Source organism: Colias eurytheme, chromosome 18, assembly GCF_061535395.1.
Source record: "Colias eurytheme isolate Ceu_HAF_F1 chromosome 18, ilColEury1 Martin Lab GWU primary, whole genome shotgun sequence".
Classification (NCBI taxonomy): Eukaryota; Metazoa; Arthropoda; class Insecta; order Lepidoptera; family Pieridae; genus Colias; species Colias eurytheme.
The window spans coordinates 1,927,274-1,946,126 of NC_142997.1; the positions used below are offsets into that span (position 1 = coordinate 1,927,274).

General features: G+C 37.8%; 1 protein-coding gene across 1 annotated transcript; it reads left to right on the top strand.

The window, feature by feature from the left end:
- Positions 1 to 1,516: 1,516 nt before the first annotated feature.
- Cpsf100 (cleavage and polyadenylation specificity factor subunit 2) lies at positions 1,517 to 18,600 on the top strand. Its single transcript, XM_090112356.1, has 13 exons — positions 1,517 to 1,842; positions 2,155 to 2,420; positions 2,836 to 3,081; positions 3,467 to 3,654; positions 8,918 to 9,141; positions 9,465 to 9,614; positions 10,524 to 10,722; positions 11,524 to 11,614; positions 11,844 to 12,030; positions 14,056 to 14,146; positions 14,593 to 14,707; positions 17,195 to 17,379; positions 18,462 to 18,600. The coding sequence occupies exons 1-13, from the start codon at positions 1,694 to 1,696 to the stop codon at positions 18,552 to 18,554; spliced, it is 2,184 nt and encodes a 727-aa protein (XP_089968482.1). The 5' UTR covers positions 1,517 to 1,693; the 3' UTR covers positions 18,555 to 18,600.
- The last annotated feature ends 253 nt before the right edge of the window (positions 18,601 to 18,853 follow it).

Sequence of the window (18,853 nt, forward strand, 5' to 3'; positions counted from 1 at the left end):
AAAAGAAATAGCAAAAGCAGTAATTTTGAATCTGAACGTGACGATCTGAAGAAGTGGGTTGAAAATCTTATTATCAACATAGTTAAAGACGCTATGACTTTTAAATAAAGTATCCCACTTAACACACACGAATTATTTTAGAAGTAGCCCTAGTTTTATATCGTGTTTAGGTATATCGATTAAGGACTGTGGTTAAATAAATATGTACTTATTTAATGGAAGTGTTATTATGAAATGAAATGCAATTTTTAATACCTTTCATATCTCTTAACCTTTTTGAATAAAACTAAAAGCATAATTATTGTGAACATACATAGTTACCAAAAAAAGACGGGTTGCACTCCGGGAGTGCCGGCAGAAGTGAAAACTTGATTATTAACGTTGAGCATGTTTGATATCCATCCGTCTTACGCTTTTTCGATCAGGTCACGTGTCCTGACGCGAGTTTAAGATTTTATACCCAACGCCGCTAAAGAAGTTTTCACTTCAAAAATAATGTAGGTAGGTATTTGTATTACCTATTTTTTGTATGTCTTATACTTGTACGTATAAGTATGAACACAAAAGATCGATGAAAAGTTATAGGTACAGGATATCGGTACCCTTGTTATTTAATGTTCCGTGACTAATGTTATGTGCATATTATTATAATAATTCCAATAAGTATTCTTTCTGATTTATTTTGGGGTCTCAAAGACCAAACTCCTAATATTATCTTCAGCATTAATTTGTCTACTTGTCAAAAACCGTACATTATTAATTTTATTCGTAAAAAAAGTACTTATTACAGGAATACGTGCTTTTTCATAGCAAACATCATCAAAAAAATTTTGTGAGACCCGAGACCTTCGACCTTATCAACATACTCTTTCGAGACTTTCATATCCTAGTTACCTACTATTAACGCTTGTCGATTACTGTTTTTATGACATAATGGAGACCAGTGGATTCAAAATAATAAAATAATAATATCTGCTTTAATAATAATAATCTATGAATATGGACTAGCTCACACCCCTACGGATTGCCTACGGACGATGGCGGTGGTGGTCGCTTACCATCAGGACCATCAGCTCGTGCTCGAAGTAATTGTACTTTGACGCAAATATTTTTGCTATGCAATAGCTTCCGCGGCAGATCTCGAGTGCCACACGTATTTTTTTTTATTTTTTTCTGCAACGATATCAGCGAAAACTGCAAGATCTCGATGCATTCTATGGAACAATGCGATGATTCTAAGGAAAAAACTTATGCATCTGTGGTCTTGTAGAATTAAGAATGTTTTATTGTATAATCTTAACCGGGTACTGTATATTGCGAATAGTGAGGTTAATAATTATTTAGGCTAGATTGCAAATGCACCATGAGATATCAGTTATTTATATATTATAATCTCAAATTACCATTATGAAAAATTATTAGACTGTCAAAGTCCCAAGCTGTCAAGAATTACTGGCGATGTCGGATGTCGATGTCAGAGTCACATTAATTAGGTATTTGACAAACGTATTTCGCCGTTTGTTTTTGTGGCAGTATCGCGGCATTTATATTTGTTACTTTTGTATTAAAATTTAGACCAAAAGTTTGAAATCGAGCACTTATAATATAAAGATAGCTTCTATTCGTGAATATTACGTTATGGTTAATTTTTAATGTATAACTAGATAGTTCCTGCAGTATTAATTTTGTAAACATGACTTCAATTGTAAAATTACACTGTATCTCTGGGGTTGGTGATGAATCTCCGCCTTGCTATGTATTACAAATTGATGAATATAAGATCCTGTTGGACTGTGGATGGGATGAGAAATTTGATATGGACTTCATAAAGGAACTGAAGAGGTAATTTGAGGTTATATAGTAAACAATAACAACTAGCAGTGTTTTTTGTTGCAATATCATTTATAAATAAGAATTTATTATAAATAAAAACTATATTATTTATTTAGGAGTAACAGAGACTCGTTAAATTTTACTTATACTCTTATTACTCATATTCAAAAGTAATTATTACAAGAACAGTGTCATTTACGTTATACTTAAAATTAATACAGCTTCTATAATAAAGAATTTACAGTAATTGCTAAACCATAACAACAAAAAAGGGATCAAAAAATTGTTAAGACATTTCAAAAAATAATTCTTAATTTCCAGGCACATAAACAGTATAGATGCAGTGCTGCTATCTCACTCAGATCCCTTGCATCTCGGAGCTTTACCATACGCAGTGGGTCAGCTTGGTCTCAACTGTCCCATATACGCTACACTACCAGTGTACAAAATGGGCCAAATGTACATGTATGACTTGTACCAGTCACATAAAAATGTGTCTGACTTTGATCTGTTCTCACTAGACGATGTAGACACAGCTTTTGATAGGATAACACAGTTGAAATACAATCAGAGCGTGGATATTAAAGGTATGTTGTTATAACTTAGTAAATAAGTAACTTCTATATCACAAAATCATCATTAATTCATAACCAAGTCTTAGATATTGAAAAAAATTGTATCTTCATAGACTGAAATTGTGTGTTTTCAGAACAGTTACATCATACAAAATTTTATTTTGAAGTGAAAACTTCTTTAGCGGCGTTGAGCACTTTTTCTGTAATGGGTATGAAATCTTAAACTCGCGTCAGGACACATGACCTGATCGAAAAAGCATAAGACGGATACCATTCCAAAATATCAAACATGCTCAACGTTAACAATCAAGTTTTCACTTCTGCCGGCACTCCCGGAGTGCAACCAGTCTTTTTTTTTTAATTTTATCAGGTTGTATGAAATTTATATCCAGTCCAAAATTTTTAATATCCGACTCCAATATTACAGGTAAAGGTATAGGCCTGCGCATCACACCATTACCAGCTGGACATCTACTCGGAGGCACCATCTGGAGGATAGCTGCACCAGGCGAGGAAGATATAGTCTATGCACCAGACTTTAACCATAAGAAAGAGCGTCACTTGAACGGCTGTGAAATAGAAAGAATTATGAGGCCGTCTCTCTTGCTCTTGGGTGCTATGAACGCTGATTATGTACAACAGAGAAGGAGGCTTAGAGATGAGAAGCTTATGAGTAAGTATTGTTTCTTTAACATTCTTAAAAACTTAAATTAAAGAACTTAAATTTTTTGCGGGAACTTTGCTGATATGTGTATGGTTTTTTATCTCTTATTTATAAGAAAAATCGTATTGTTTGTTTCTCAAAAGATAAATAAAATAAAAATAAATATGTAAATAAATTCTTTTTTATTTCTTTATTGAGCAATGCCAAAACAACACATAACAGAAAGAGTAACTAAATCTAAACATAAATCCATGATATATATTGCAGGAAAATAATTGTATAAATAGACATTATTAGTTTACAAAACAGCTTGCAGGCCATCAGAAGACAGACCATATTCTTCCAACTTGAATCTTTAATGTAGCATTTTCTTTACATAATTATTATTTTACAGCAACAATCTTAACAACACTCAGAGGCGGTGGTTCTGTCCTAGTGTGTACGGACACAGCTGGCAGAGTGTTAGAACTCGCACACATGTTAGACCAATTGTGGAGGAATAAGGATTCGGGGCTTGTAGCATACTCGCTGCTTCTGTTGTCGAACGTCAGCTATAATGTGGTCGAATTTGCTAAATCACAGGTGAGCAACAGCTAATTATTATTTAAAATAATATAGTAATAATATTTATTATACTATGGAAATTATATATGCGGTATAAAGTATTAAAGAAATTGGTATAATTTTCTGATTCATTAACCATTTTTGAATGTGCGTTTATTGTATGAATAATATATAGGCTGATTTATAATAAACTAGCTTACCGCCCGCAGCTTCGCCCTCTTTGTCTAAAACCTTTTTTTTTTTTTTTTTTTTTTTGTTCTTCATCATCGCAATCTATCAATTTTCAGATATTCAGCGATTTTTTAAGAATTTTAAGGTTGTTTCGTACGGAAGTCGTCCAGTGACTACTCCGTTTATTGGTGATTATATCTTGTTTAATTTATTGACTTTTTTTTTTTTTTTATATCAAATCCTGAGGTATCCTTCTTTTGAGTCTCCTGGTGGTTGTGTGGGCGTTCATAAGGTTTACAGCCAGCTGGTTTGGGTGGTGTTTAATACGCTCTTTATATGATTTAGTTCTCTCAACTATTTCTTCCTTAACCGTGTTTATGCAGAGGTCGTGGTGCAATCTATCGTTGGACACATACCAAGGTGCACCTGTTACTAATCTTAGCATTTTTGACTGAAATCTTTGAACTATATCCACATTAGACTTTGCTGCTGATCCCCATAGCTGCAGGCCATATGTCCATATAGGCTTTATAATACATTTGTATAGTAACAGTTTATTATCTAAGGAAAGGGACGATTTTCTGTTTAGGAGCCAGAACAATGTGCGTAGTTTTTGACTCATTGCCAGTCGTTTTGTGAAGATGTGCTTCTTCCACGTTAGACGTCTGTCCAGATATATTCCAAGATACCTTACGTGGTCGTGTTGTGGAAGTTCTCTGCCGTTAAGAGTGACAGGTGGGCACGTCTCTTTTTTATAGGTGAAAGTTACCTGAACGGATTTACTCTCATTTGCTCTAATACGCCAGTCTTTGAGCCATTGAGATATTTGGTCGAGGCTGGATTGGAGCTTGTGTGAAGCAACAGCTGGTGAGTTATCTGATACTAAGATTGCTGTATCGTCTGCAAATGTTCCAGTGATTACTCCATCGATCGAAGGGAGGTCCGCAGTAAATAGTAGGTAAAGAGTAGGACCCATAACACTACCTTGTGGAACTCCGGCTTGGATGCTTTTTAGTTCCGTTGTTTCTTCCGCCTGTTTTACAAAAAAGTATCTATCACTCAAGTATGACTTTATGAGGCTGTAGAAGTTAGAAGAAAGATTTTTTTTTACTTTAAATAGTAATCCATCATGCCACACGCGGTCAAAGGCTTGGGATATGTCTAGGAAGGCAGCAGTACAGTACTTTTTTTTTTCGTAGGTTTCGTTTATATGTTCCACTAATCGGTGTACTTGTTCTATAGTCCCATGTCTTTGGCGAAATCCGAACTGATGATCAGGTAGAAGTTTCTTCTCAGAGATAATTGGGGTCAATCTACGAAGGATAAGAATTTCCAATATCTTGGATGGTATAGGAAGTAGGCTTATAGGTCTGTATGATTGGGCCTCAACGGGATTTTTCCCTGGTTTGGCAATCATGATAACCTGGGCTACTTTCCACTGAGGTGGAAACGCACTACTTTGTATGATAGCATTGTACAGGAATGTTAGAAATTTGATGCCTTCCTTTGGAAGTTCCTTAAGGATTTTTCCTGTTATTAGATCGTATCCTGGGGCTTTATTAGAATCTAGGTTTTTTATGACTGTTCTTACTTCATTTATAGTGACCTTTTTCATGGGAGGACTAGAAACTTTGATACTTTGATTTAATAATAGGGCGACTTCTTGGGTTTTTAAAGAGCCCATATCTGGATTGGGTGTGAAGACTTGCTCAAGATGTTCAGCAAATGTATCCGCTTTTTGTGCGTCACTAGAAGCCCATTCAGTGTTACCTTTTCGTATCGGGGGATTGCTTGAAACAGGTTGTTTAAGTTTCTTTGAGGCTTTCCATAGAGAAAAGTTTGTTTCTGCTGTAGCGTCCATTCTTTCTAGCGATGTCTGTATGTTTTGGTTATCTATATTATGAAGAAGTGTTTTGAGTTTCATTTGTAGGTAATTCAAGTGCTTTTTATCCACAGGGAAACCCGTACTTTGCCATCGTTTCCGGGCTTTACGTTTTTCTGCCAATAACTCTCGAACAGATTTAGGGCAAGTCTCTTTACGAAGAGATTCTCCGACAGATGGAGTAGCGTACCAAGCAGACTGTTGGATACAGTTATTGAAGTGTTCAACAGCTTCTACTATGTCAGGGTTAGATTTTAATTGAATATTTAATTCCAGCTTTTCTGCTACGAGCTGCCTAAATAGTTCCCAATTAGTTCTATTTGAGTGTAATCTGCATGGCTTCGGTGTTTCTGCTATTGACCTTCTTAGTGTTATTTCCACAGGAGAGTGATCAGAGGATAAATCTGTGCTTGTTTTACAGGTAATAAACTTAGGTGATAACCCTCTTATTACATAAAAGTCTAGCAGATCTGGTATTTTACTACTATCCGTAGGCCAGTAGGTTGGCTTACCAGCTGAAACAACGCCGAGTTTTAATTTATCTATAGCCATTAATAGTTGCCTGCCTTTAGTTGTTATTGTACGCGAACCCCAATATTGATGCTTGGCATTATAATCGCCACCAGCGATAAATCTGGTATCAAAAGAGGAGAAGAACTTTTCGTAGTCTTCACATTTTAATTGATGTTTAGGTGGACTATAAACTGCAGATATTGTGAATGGTCCAACCCAATCTTCAATAACGACATTAGTTGCTTGAATTTGTTCAGTGCAGTAATGAATTATTTCATGGTGTTTAATATTCTGTCTTATGAGCACCGCACTTCCTCCATGTGCGGTACCGTCAGGGTGCATTGTATGGTATATTTTGTAATTTGGGATGCTGAAATGACTTTTCTTCGTAAAGTGTGTTTCTGTGATCAATAATATGTCTATCTTTTGTGTCTCGAGATATGCCTTAACCTCAAGGGTATGTTGTGACAGCCCATTGGCATTCCATAGGGCGATTTTCAAGCAGTCGAAGGTGACAGCTTGGTTGTTAGGGCTATTATAAGGTTTGTCAGTGTAGTAAGTTGTTGCATCATTTGTTTCATCAGACTCATTATTTCATGAATATCGTTTTGATTACTGAGTGTTGTAGCTTCTGTTGTTGAGTTCGCCGATTGCGGTTTATTGGTTACAGCATCTTTGTATGAATATGGGTGATTTAGCTTTTCTTTATTTAAAGAGTTGTGACTTTCTCTATTAGCATTCGAATCTTTGGTAGATAAGTAGGTTTTCCTGCGTTCTGCGGTCTTAGGAAACTTGAGGTTTTGGAGTTCACGATAAATTTTACAGCCTTTGTAATTTGCTGGATGGTTACCATCACAAAGGACACATTTGACACTGTCTGATCTGGTTTTCCTTAAACAATCGCTGGAGAGGTGATCACCAGCGCATTTAATACATTTAGGGCTACGGCGACAGTAGGTTTTGGTGTGTCCGTATTGTTGGCATTTTGCGCATTGTGGAAGCTCGCGTTTCGGCCGGGGAGGTTCAAAAGATACGATACAGTTCATTAGGGTTTTTACTTCATAAATGTGCTTGTTGTTGGGTTTAGTTTTTAGTTCAATTATGAACAGTGGTAATGGTTTCTTTGTCACTTTTTGCTTGATATTCCATATGTTTGTGCTGGTGTGCCCTATGTCTTCCAGAGCCTCTTTAATATCCTCTGGGTCTGCTGAAGGATGCATCTTCTTAAGTACCACTTTAAAACCCCGTTCGTTCTTAGGTTTGTATGTAAAAAACTCTGTATTTCTAAGTTCTAATTGGTGAACAATAGTTCTATAAGTCTCAGAGTCTTTAGGTTGTATTTTAACTTGATTGTTAGTGAGAACTTTTAGGGTGAACATATCGTGCACATGTTCATTAAGAGTCTTTAAAAGGGGTTGAATATTTTCAACTTTGTCAACAAATATTGGTGGTGGTTTATTGGTCTTATTAGAAGGAGTATTATTATTTTCTGCCTGCTCGTTATCAACTTCTAAGCTGGAGAATCTGTTTGTTGTAGGTGTTTGATGGCTATGAGATAGCCAATATGAGTCTAATTTGGTTTGCTTTTGGGCTCCATTGTTTTCAGGACTTGAGTTTGGCCTCTTTTTTCTTGTAACTTCTTTCCAGTTGTCATGTTCACTTCCATCACTTGGTTCAGTAAGTATGATTTGCGAACTTTGATTAGGATCCGCGTTTGGATAGTCTCCAAGAGATAATGTTCTGGATCTAGTTTCAAACATACCTTTGTGGAATATTTGTTGTGTTAGGGTCCTATTGTTAGTATCGTTCATCATATCTCTTTGGTTTGTAACTATGCATGGTCTCTGAATAAAGAGGCTCGGATGGAAAGCCTGCTGCACGAGTTTCTTGTTACCAGTAGCATTTGCTGTCGCAGGAACCTGGTGACCCGTTCCTGTGCAGTTTTCAGTCAAAGGTGCTGGCAAAATGTTGCCCCCCCCCAGAATACGAGGGGCTGCCCGAGGGTTGCTCGGGGAGGGATTCTCCGGAAATACCGGTACCCTCCTGGGGTAGTTTGTTTTTTAATTTTGCCTCCATCTTTCTTCTCTCCTCTCCACTAAGTTTGCAGAATGCCTGCCGGTTAATCCCGCCAACCACTATCTTGTACTGGGCCCTTTTGGCGCACGTCGTCCTCATCGTCCCCAGCCAAGTACTGAGAGCACTGCTCACATACCACTCCCAGGAGTATTGATTTCGGCTCTCCAACCTAGGTTTTTATAACGGAGTTTACCTTCTCCGGCCTTGTGGTCCGCGGAGGATTCACCTCTACCCTATGGATGAACACAGGGCGTTCCCCTATCCGCCACCTGGGGACGCGGCCTCTAGGGAATTAGGCTACCCCGAGGCCTAATTCCCTAGAGCCTCTAAAACCTAATAAATTATATACTAAAACCTTCCTCTTGAATCACTCTATCTATTAAAAAAAACCGCATCAAAATCCGTTGCGTAGTTTTAAAGATTTAAGCATACAAAGGGACAGCGACAGCGACTTTGTTTTACACTATGTACTGATAAGGAGTAATGAAAAAAAAATCATGTTTTTTTCAGTGTAGATGGCAAAATTTATCATGTTCTCTGACTATTTTTGTATTTCTCCTATAATATTATTTAGTTCATGATCATAAGTGTGATAGAAAATCTTTAAAAATATTGACAATCTTATTGCAATTATTTCAGATAGAATGGATGAGCGACAAACTAACGCGCGCGTTCGAAGGCGCGAGAAGCAATCCATTCGCGTTACGCCATTTGCACCTCTGTCACTCGGTAATAGAGGTCACTAGAACGCCGGGACCAAAAGTTGTTCTGGCTTCGTTCCCAGATCTAGAAACTGGGTTTGCGAGAGATCTGTTTCTGCAGTGGGCGCCGAATCCTCAAAATTCTATTATTTTGACTGCAAGGTAAGCATTTATTAAAGATTGTATGCATACTGTATTACAATATTTGAAATTGGTTATATTACTTTTTTAATAGTGGTATCCTAGACTAAATTCGTAACAATTTACTCAATTGAGAATAAAAATAATAACGCAAAAATTGTATAATTAAACATTTTTTTACAATGCGGATAAGTACATAATATATTAGTACGCAACATAAAGAACATATTGGCAAATTCCTCACAAATAAACCATTAAAATATGTATGAAATGAATCTCATTGTTTCTTTAAGATTTCAAATTCGTAACGATTTTGTAAACACGATATTTAAAACAAATTTCAGAACGTCTCCCGGCACACTAGCGCGTGATCTAATAGAAAAAGGCGGTGATCGGACCATAGAGTTAACTGTACGAAAGAGAATCCGTTTAGAGGGCGCTGAGCTTGAAGAGTTTTTGCAGCAGCAGCGGACAAAAGTCAAGGATCCTGTCAAGTATGTAGAATAGGTGGACTGTTTATAAGTTTATAGCTACAGCATACTTGTTTCATTTAGGGCCGATTTTTCAATGCTTGGATAAAACTTATCCGTCCAATAAAGTATTACACGATAATATTAAAATGTCACGTAAACTGTCAAATATGGGCAATTCGAATACGTTTTTAAAATGGTAGTTTTATACATTATTTGACGAATAAGTTTTATCCAAGGATTGAAAAATCAGCCCTAAAAGTAAAGATTGTAGGTTGGTTTGACAATTTTATTCTTCTTCATTTGTCGAAAATTTCTTAACAATAATTTCTTGAGTTACTATGTAAAAATATATTATAATTCATTGTAATATTTGCCTAATCTCATTATTCTAACAAATTAGAAAATATATAATATTCTGCCTTTTTACTAATCTAAATTATAAAGATTTTCGATTAAACTTATTTTCTTTCTATTCATATAAATCTTTCAAATTTAAGCATCATGATTGTTAAGTATGTACTTTGCGAACTTTGCATATTTAGTAGTTTTATTCAATCTGAAATAATTTGTATATCTTGTCTGCTTTTCATAATTTAATCAATTAATATCCAATTGGAGTAAATACCAATTCCATTCCTATATCCTTATAGGATTTCTATCTACCCTCAATTAAATTAATTCCAGAGAGGAATTGAGTGGCTTGTCATCCGACTCCGAATCGGACGGTGAACTAGAGATGTGGGTGGGGACCGGACGGCACGATATTCCGGTGCTATCGGACTCTTCTCTTTCGGATCTTTTCATAATTCGGATCTGTTCATTCTGATCGGATCTTTTCATAATGTAATCAAATATCCAATTAGAGTAAATACCAATTCCATTCCCTATATTTATAGGATTTCTATCTACCCTCAATTAAATTAATTCCAGAGAGGAATTGAGCGGCCTTTCATCCGACTCCGAATCGGATGGTGAACTAGAGATGTGGGTGGTGACCGGACGGCACGATATTCCGGTTCGATCGGACCAACGTCCGGCCGGGTGCTTTAAGACGAACAAGCGACACCACGCTATGTACCCGTGCCATGAGGAACGGTCACGAGCTGATGATTATGGAGAAGTTATACGGGTGAGTTTGATAATAAGGTTGCCTGGAAGAGATCACTTCTAAGTGATAAGGTCGCCTAATAAACTATACTGTTTTTTGTTTTGTATATTAGCAATAAGTTTTCTATGTATAGTTTTATTGAAGAGTAAATAAATAAATAATGGTGGTAATAATGGCATGGCAAGTTAGTCATAATAAAATTTTAATACAAATGCTTGATAAATATATTTTTTTAAGAATAAGATAAAAGCAATTGCGCTGGCAGGATCACGGGTGGTCAGGCGACGCCCCGGTAAGGCAGGAAACGCGGGTTTGAATCCCGCCTCGTGATCGAATTTTTCTATTCTTAAAAAAAAACGGCCAAGTGCGAGTCGGACTCGCGCACCGAGGGTTCCGTACAAACCTGCAAGGTTTACAAAGTACAATTTATGGTTTTCGTAATTTTTCCTTTATCTATGCTATAAGACGTTGCTTCGTACCAAATTTCAAGATTCTGAGTTCACGGGAAGCACCCTGTAGGTTTTGATTCCCTTGCAAGTGTCGAAAATTTGTGGCATAAACGGCTGTATCTTTTGATTGCGTTGGCTTAGAAGTTTGATTTTTTCACAGCTTCATGGGACAGTAGACCTGAGTAATTGATATAAATTTCAGCTTCATACCTCCACGCGTTCCTGAGAAAAAGGGTCTTGACAGACGGACGGACGGACGGACGGACAGACGGACAACAAAGTGATCCTATAAGGGTTCCGTTTTTTCCTTTTGAGGTACGGAACCCTAAAAAATGATTAAAAAATGTTATTAATTTATTTCATTCGGTTTTAGCCGGAAGATTACAGACTGGCTGAAATAGTAGATGCTGAGGGTGAAATACGAGACGTGCCTCCCGCGCCGCCGCAGAAACCAGAGCCTGAAGGTACAAACACATTAGCATAAATTGTGCTCCTATCAAATAGAACAAAATATAAGTCAAATTTATGGCAAACCTGGCCTTAGAATAAGAAACTACTTTGTAAAGATTCTAATCTTAAAGGTTTTATTTTTTTTTATTTTATAAAAAAGTATTTTAATATAAATTATTTTCTTAAAAAATAGAAATCTTTCCTCTCTTAAACAATAAATTAATTTATAATAATATTTTGCAGAGGAAGTAACAGAGATCCCTAGCAAGTGCGTGTCTTCGGTTCGACAAGTGGCAGTACGAGCGAATATACAATATATCGAGCTGGAAGGCCGCTGCGATGGGGAGTCGTTACTGCGTGTAGTTGCACACGCCAAGCCACGTGCTGTTGTGGGGTTGCGCGCCGGGAAAGTGGCCCTTAGCACGCTCAGGTTAGAGGCGCTTTCCGCGTGACACAATTACAGTCGTATGATGTACTGCACTTCGGGAAAGTAGCCCTTAGCACGCTCAGGTTAGAGGCGCTTTTCGCGTGACACATTACAGTTGTATGGAGTCGCTACTGCGTGTGGTTGCACACGCCAAGCCACGTGCTGTTGTGGGGCTGCGTGCTGGGAAAGTGGCCCTTAGCACGCTCAGGTTAGAGGCGCTTTCCGCGTGACACATTACAGTTGTATGGAGTCGCTACTGCGTGTGGTTGCACACGCCAAGCCACGTGCTGTTGTGGGGCTGCGTGCTGGGAAAGTGGCCCTTAGCACGCTCAGGTTAGAGGCGCTTTCCGCGTGACACATTACAGTTGTATGGAGTCGCTACTGCGTGTGGTTGCACACGCCAAGCCACGTGCTGTTGTGGGGCTGCGTGCTGGGAAAGTGGCCCTTAGCACGCTCAGGTTAGAGGCGCTTTCCGCGTGACACATTACAGTTGTATGGAGTCGCTACTGCGTGTGGTTGCACACGCCAAGCCACGTGCTGTTGTGGGGCTGCGTGCTGGGAAAGTGGCCCTTAGCACGCTCAGGTTAGAGGCGCTTTCCGCGTGACACATTACAGTTGTATGGAGTCGCTACTGCGTGTGGTTGCACACGCCAAGCCACGTGCTGTTGTGGGGCTGCGTGCTGGGAAAGTGGCCCTTATGCCCCAGCCACACGACTCGACGAGTGGTATGGGAAGTGACGAGGGAAGTAGGCAGGGACGTAGTGTGGCCACGTTACTCGTCATGCCACTCGTCGTGCTCATCGTCCTGCTCACTGCTGTCGGCTTTTGCGCGCGAGTCAAAGGACCGGCAATACGAGTGCGAATTAGGGATGGGCGTCATAGAATCAACGGACTAGTTAAATTAACCGTCTATATGTACACTCAACGATTCGACTAGTCCATCGCTCACCAATGCACTAGTTGAATTCAACGGCTAAACAGTCTTATTGATAAGAATAAATTCTTCTCTTTGAAGTTTTTTAAAAAAAATATTTTTGGTTTACAAGACCAATGTTTTGAATTTAAACTATAAAAACAAACGATAATAAGTTTTTTAGTAATACTTTTTTTAGGGAGTATAATTTTTGTAAGAAAGCATAAATATTTATTAATTGTTTTATTGAGATTAGAATTTATTGTTTTAAGAATTTATTTAATAATAGTTATTTATTTTACACATGGACTAGTCGAAGATTTTAACTAGTTGAATGACTAGTTGATGAACGACATTTAACTATCTAGTCTCGTTGATGAAAAATACGTCGACGACCCATCCCTAGTGAAGAGCGTCGCGATTAATCGCGCGAGTAGAGCAGTGTGTGGCCAGACGGCAATATCGAGGCGAGCGGCAGCGCGATGAGCAGGACGAGGAGCAGCACGAGTAGCAGGACGAGTAGCATAGTGTGGCTGGGGTATTAGCACGCTCAGGTTAGAGGCGCTTTCCGCGTGACACATTACAGTCGTATGACCGTAAAAAATCGGAATGCCGGACAGTAAAATTCCTTGTAGTGCACAAACGCCCTTAGCACGCTCAGGTTAGAGGCGCTTTCCGCGTGACACAATTAGGGTGCCTAGCAGACTACGAAATTTTATTTCAACATATTGGCTCGCGAACCGATGAACGTCAAATCTGGTCGAACATTGGCTCGCGCGGCTGACGCGCGTAATTTATACGCACCTCTAAAGTTGTGTGATATGGTGTTGTTTATGGGTAGAGTTGGTTTTTAAATTTCGAGCCGTTTTTCACTATTTTTGGAAGGAAGTTCCTTATCGCGCGTTGTGAAAGGGTGAAAGGGGGCTAGACGGAAAAAAATCTTACGAAAAGTTGTCACGACACTTTTTGCTAGAGTTGTAAGCCATGCGGCGTGCGCGTGTTTCTATGTCTGTCTCTCTCTAATTTAACACTTCGTTCCATCCGGATGTCCCTTGACATCGCTCAAGTTTTTTATTATTTTAGGAAGGTCGTAATAAAAATGTCTTGTTTTACAGGAAACACTGTGAAAACGAAGGAATAGAAAAAATATTTACACCCGGCAAAGGTGAAATTGTCGACGCAACCACAGAGTCTCATATCTATCAGGTATAGTTTATTCACACACAAAAAGGAAAATTATATTCTTATAATTTTCCTTTTTGTGTTATTCAATCGAACATTTTTTTAAATGAAACTTTTTAACCCATTGAGCCCCAAGTGGCCCGATCGGTCCACGACACAATAGATTTTATATTGTGTCTGTGGTTCCGGGGCCTGAGTTATTAAGGCGCGTGTAGAATTAAATTTCGAGGTTGCGTAGCAATACCGTCATGCCATGGAGTAAGGCAACGATTTTGGTATCTTTGAATCTTGCCAAAGACGTTTTACTTCTGACACGTTTGCTCGGCACACACGCTCTAAATTTCAAAATCGTGTCATAGCAATACCGTCACGTTATTAAGTAAGGTGACGATTTTGGTATGTTTCTCGCCAAAAAAGTTTCACTTCTGACACGTGTGCTCGCTTTTTTTCATATAATTTGTATATTTCAGGTGAAATTAACAGACAGTCTGATGTGCGGTATAACATGGCGTGGGGCGGGAGACGCGGAACTAGCGTGGCTGTCGGCCAGCGTCGCGCCGCCCAGACAGCGGGAGCCCAACAGCGGTAAGTGTGTTTGTTTGTTTGTGTAAAGTGGCGGGCTGGATTAGTAGATAGAAATGATAAAAATATTTCTTTACTAGATTTCCGCCCGCGGCTTCGCCCGCGTTTGCAAAGGAAAACCCGCATAGTTCCCGTTCCTGTGGGATTTCCGGGATAAAAACTATCCTATGTGTTAATCCAAGTTACCCTCTATATGTGTGCTAAATTTCATTGTAATCGGTTCAGTAGTTTTTACGCGAAAGAGTAACAAACATCCATACATCCTTACAAACTTTCGCCTTTATAATAATATATATGTATTAGATAATATATTAGATATTAGATGGTAATGCGTACGGAAAGTGATTTCTTAGAAGTGCAGATTACTATGTATCAACTTACACAGGGTAAATAAAAATTAGCGCATCACCTCGCAGGCAGCTTAACTATATCAATCACAACAAAAAAATTTCTACGACTTTTTACAAATTTTGATAAATAACCCAAAAAATAAAATAAAAAGAATTGGTTGTCTGTAAAGTCGGTTTACTGACGATAGTTGAACGTGACAACGTCCGATTGTGCTTCTCGCTTGCACTTCAAGCCTTACATGGAACGCCTCAGAGCGAGGTAACGCCGCATGAGTCATGTTTTTTCGTGCGTGCAGCCGGCTCTATCGAATTAGAAGACGTTGTGACGTCAAAAAATATTTCCTCGTTTATTAATTGCTCTGTATTTTGTGCACGCCGATGCCGCTGCGTCGCAACACCGCGCCCCTCAACACGTGCCGTTATTTTGCTTACGCAAGGTGCATAGCGTAGACTGTAGAGTAATGCGAGTTCAGAGGCAATAAATAATTGTTTATTTTGTATGAAAAAACTTAAATTTTTAAGTGTTAATTAAAATCAAAGCGTAGAACAAATATTTTTGGGACTGATGTAGTAAAGCTGCCTGAGGTGATGCGCTAGTTTTCATTTACCCTTTATACGTGTATCGCTAACGTAATTGACGCTTAGGTTTGATTAAAATAATGGTGAAAAATATAAATGTGATGGCATAATTCAATGAGAAAATTCTAAAAATTCCAATGATAAAAAAGCAAAAAGCTTTCACAATACTATATATTTTTAGACTTTTAGACAGGATAAAATAAATAAAACAGAATGTACATATTATTACATGGTTTTTATTGTATAATAATATTTTAATTAACAATCCTGTACAAAACAATAAATTTCCAACAGAAGACACAGCAATGGACGAGATGGTATCTCTCGAAGCGAGTACGGTAACCACAGCTCGGGCGGCTACATTCGTGAACGCTATATATAACATAATATAATAGATAAAATTATGTTTCCACATTATGTTTCTTGTTCAACCGACAGGTCAGGTGTCGCTCTAGTAAGGCGAAAGACGCGGGTTCGATTCCCGCTTCGTCATCGATTTTTTCTATTTTTGAAGTGAAAACTTCTTTAGCGGCGTTGGGTATCAAATCAGGCGGCAGGCGCTTTCACTTTGCTGTGATGCTTTTTGAGGTGGTGACGTCACAGATACCAAAATACCTTTTTAATAAACTTAGGTGGGTAGGTGATGGCTCACACTTCACAAGAGCATCAACATACATGATGATTATGCCCAGATACCATACAACCGCCTTTAGAGGCAGCTTTGTATACAACGCAACTAAGTGTTGGAATAATCTACCGCCGCCGATACGTGAGTCAATATCTAAAAATTCTTTTAAGAATAAATATAAAAAACATTTGATTAACGAATTCGTCGGAAAACCTTAGTTGCGTTGTATATAACAGATTATTATTATTATAATATATACGTATTATACAGTATGCAATATAGTTGTATTCTTTTAATTCCTTATATGTATTTATAAACTGTGGTTATTTATTATTATGTAAATGTATATATATGTATATAAGTATATGTATTTCACAATATGGGTAAAATAACCGCAATATATTATATTCTATACATGCAAACATATATAATTATTTTATTTCTTAATTAATTGTTTTATTATCTAACAGCAGAGAGAGACACTTTAGACTTAAGCATTTTGTTGTCTGGTGGGGCCCTGAAAACCAGCGCTATGCTGACCATATCGGCATAGCATAAGCTGAGCGGCCTTACCCTTTAGGTCGCCAGTCGCCACACAAATCATATTCTTAGTTTTAATTTTTATGTTAGATTATATTTAAGAGTGTATTTTTATATTGTTTCTTTTTTTTTGTTTGTGTTGGTGGTGGTAATTTGGTGTGCCTAATAAAAATTATTTTATTCTTCTTTTTATTCTTATTCTAAATCTTAAACTCGCGTCAGGACACGTGACCTGATCGAAAAAGCGTAAGACGGATGGATATCAAACATGCTCAACGTTAATAATCAAGTTTTCACTTCTGCCGGCACTCCCGGAGTGCAACCCGTCTTTTTTTTCATTTTAACTATGTGTTTACAATATTGTTGACCACAACACTATTTTTTTTCCAATAGAGGACACAGCAATGGACGAGATGATATCTCTCGAAGCGAGTACGGTATCCACGGCTCGGGCAGCTACATTCGTGAATGCAGTCAAGTTATCAGAACTAAGAGGTGCGCTCGGAAAGCACGGGCTTTCGGCTGAGTTCAATGCGGGCGCTCTGGAGTGTTGTAATGGCACTGTTGCTATACGGAGGGTGAGTTAAAATATGGGAATATATTATCTTGATACTATTATAAAGGCGAAAGTTTGTAAGTATGGATGTATGGATGTTTGTTACTCTTTCACGTAAAAACTACTGAACCGATTACAATGAAATTTAGCACACATATAGAGGGTAACTTGGATTAACATATAGGATAGGTTTTATCCTGGAAATCCCACGGGAACGGGAACTATGCGGGTTTTCCTTTGAAAACGCGGGCGAAGCCGCGGGCGGAAATCTAGTACTATTATAAAGGCGAAAGTTTGTAAGTATGGATGTATGGATGTTTGTTACTCTTTCACGTAAAAACTACTGAACCGATTACAATGAAATTTAGCACACATATAGAGGGTAACTTGGATTAACACATAGGATAGGTTTTATCCCGGAAATCCCACGGGAACGGGAACTATGCGGGTTTTCCTTTGAAAACGCGGGTGAAGCCGCGGGTGGAAATCTAGTGTATATAATATTCTCTATCTACCCACAGTAAAGTGCTCCCCCCCTCACTTTACTTTCATAACAACATGGGAAAAGTAGGTATATGAGGTTAGGTTGAGTAAGGGCGCTTGTATAGGTAGTAGGCGGAGGTTACAACGTGTTCATGATAAAGATATTTTCAAGAGAAAACACGCAGTAAAGGCCTAGCGATGCTGTGTAGTTATCACAAACTGAAAGTTGTTAAACTGTTGCTAAACGGAGGGTGAGTAAAGGGGAGGGGGATGTGCCTAGAAAGGGGGGGAGGTTATGGTGGGAAAAATAGGTGGAAAAACAGATAAAGGGGGGAGGGAATGGGTATGGGTAGGTAGGTTAGATTAGGATAGAGGTAAGAAATCTTGTCTCGCAATAATAGGGCTTAGATACCCTGTTTTTATAACAATATAATTTAAGTAGTAATTATTTAATTCTTTCTTATATGCATATTGCATCCATATAGTACAAATCAGTTAAAACTCTAGTAACTTACGATTTATTATATAATTTGCAGAAAACTAAAACCACATGATTAAAACAGTGTAACTTTTAATACTGGATATGCTAAAATATAGATATAATTAGTTTTTTTTTTACAGTTGGAGAATGGTCGCGTGGCGTTAGAAGGCGTACTGTCGGAAGAATACTACAAAATCAGAGAACTGCTCTACGAACAGTTTGCTATTGTTTAAGTGATAATTTAATGTATAATAGTATTAATAAATTTATTTGTCATAATTTATCTTTTTATTTCCACTACCTCTTCCACAAATAAATTATCCTACAATAAAAACAAAAATCAAATTAACTATATCAATCATACCACAGCTACTTTTACATATAAATCAAATTTCTCAATAATCAATGAATCACCGATATTTAATAAAACAAATTTAACATTTTTATTGCAATATATGTATATCCTTACAATAAAAATAACAGAAAGTATACACCTTCTCTCATTTTTGTGATTTACAAGTTATTAAAACTT

Excerpts from the sequence above, each read along its gene's own strand:
- Cpsf100 (XM_090112356.1), top strand. The coding sequence starts at position 1,694 with ATGACTTCAATTGTAAAATTACACTGTATCTCTGGGGTTGGTGATGAA. Across the intron at positions 1,843-2,154 it reads TTCATAAAGGAACTGAAGAG|GCACATAAACAGTATAGATG; the intron begins GTAATTTGAGGT and ends CTTAATTTCCAG. Across the intron at positions 9,615-10,523 it reads AAAGTCAAGGATCCTGTCAA|AGAGGAATTGAGCGGCCTTT; the intron begins GTATGTAGAATA and ends AATTAATTCCAG.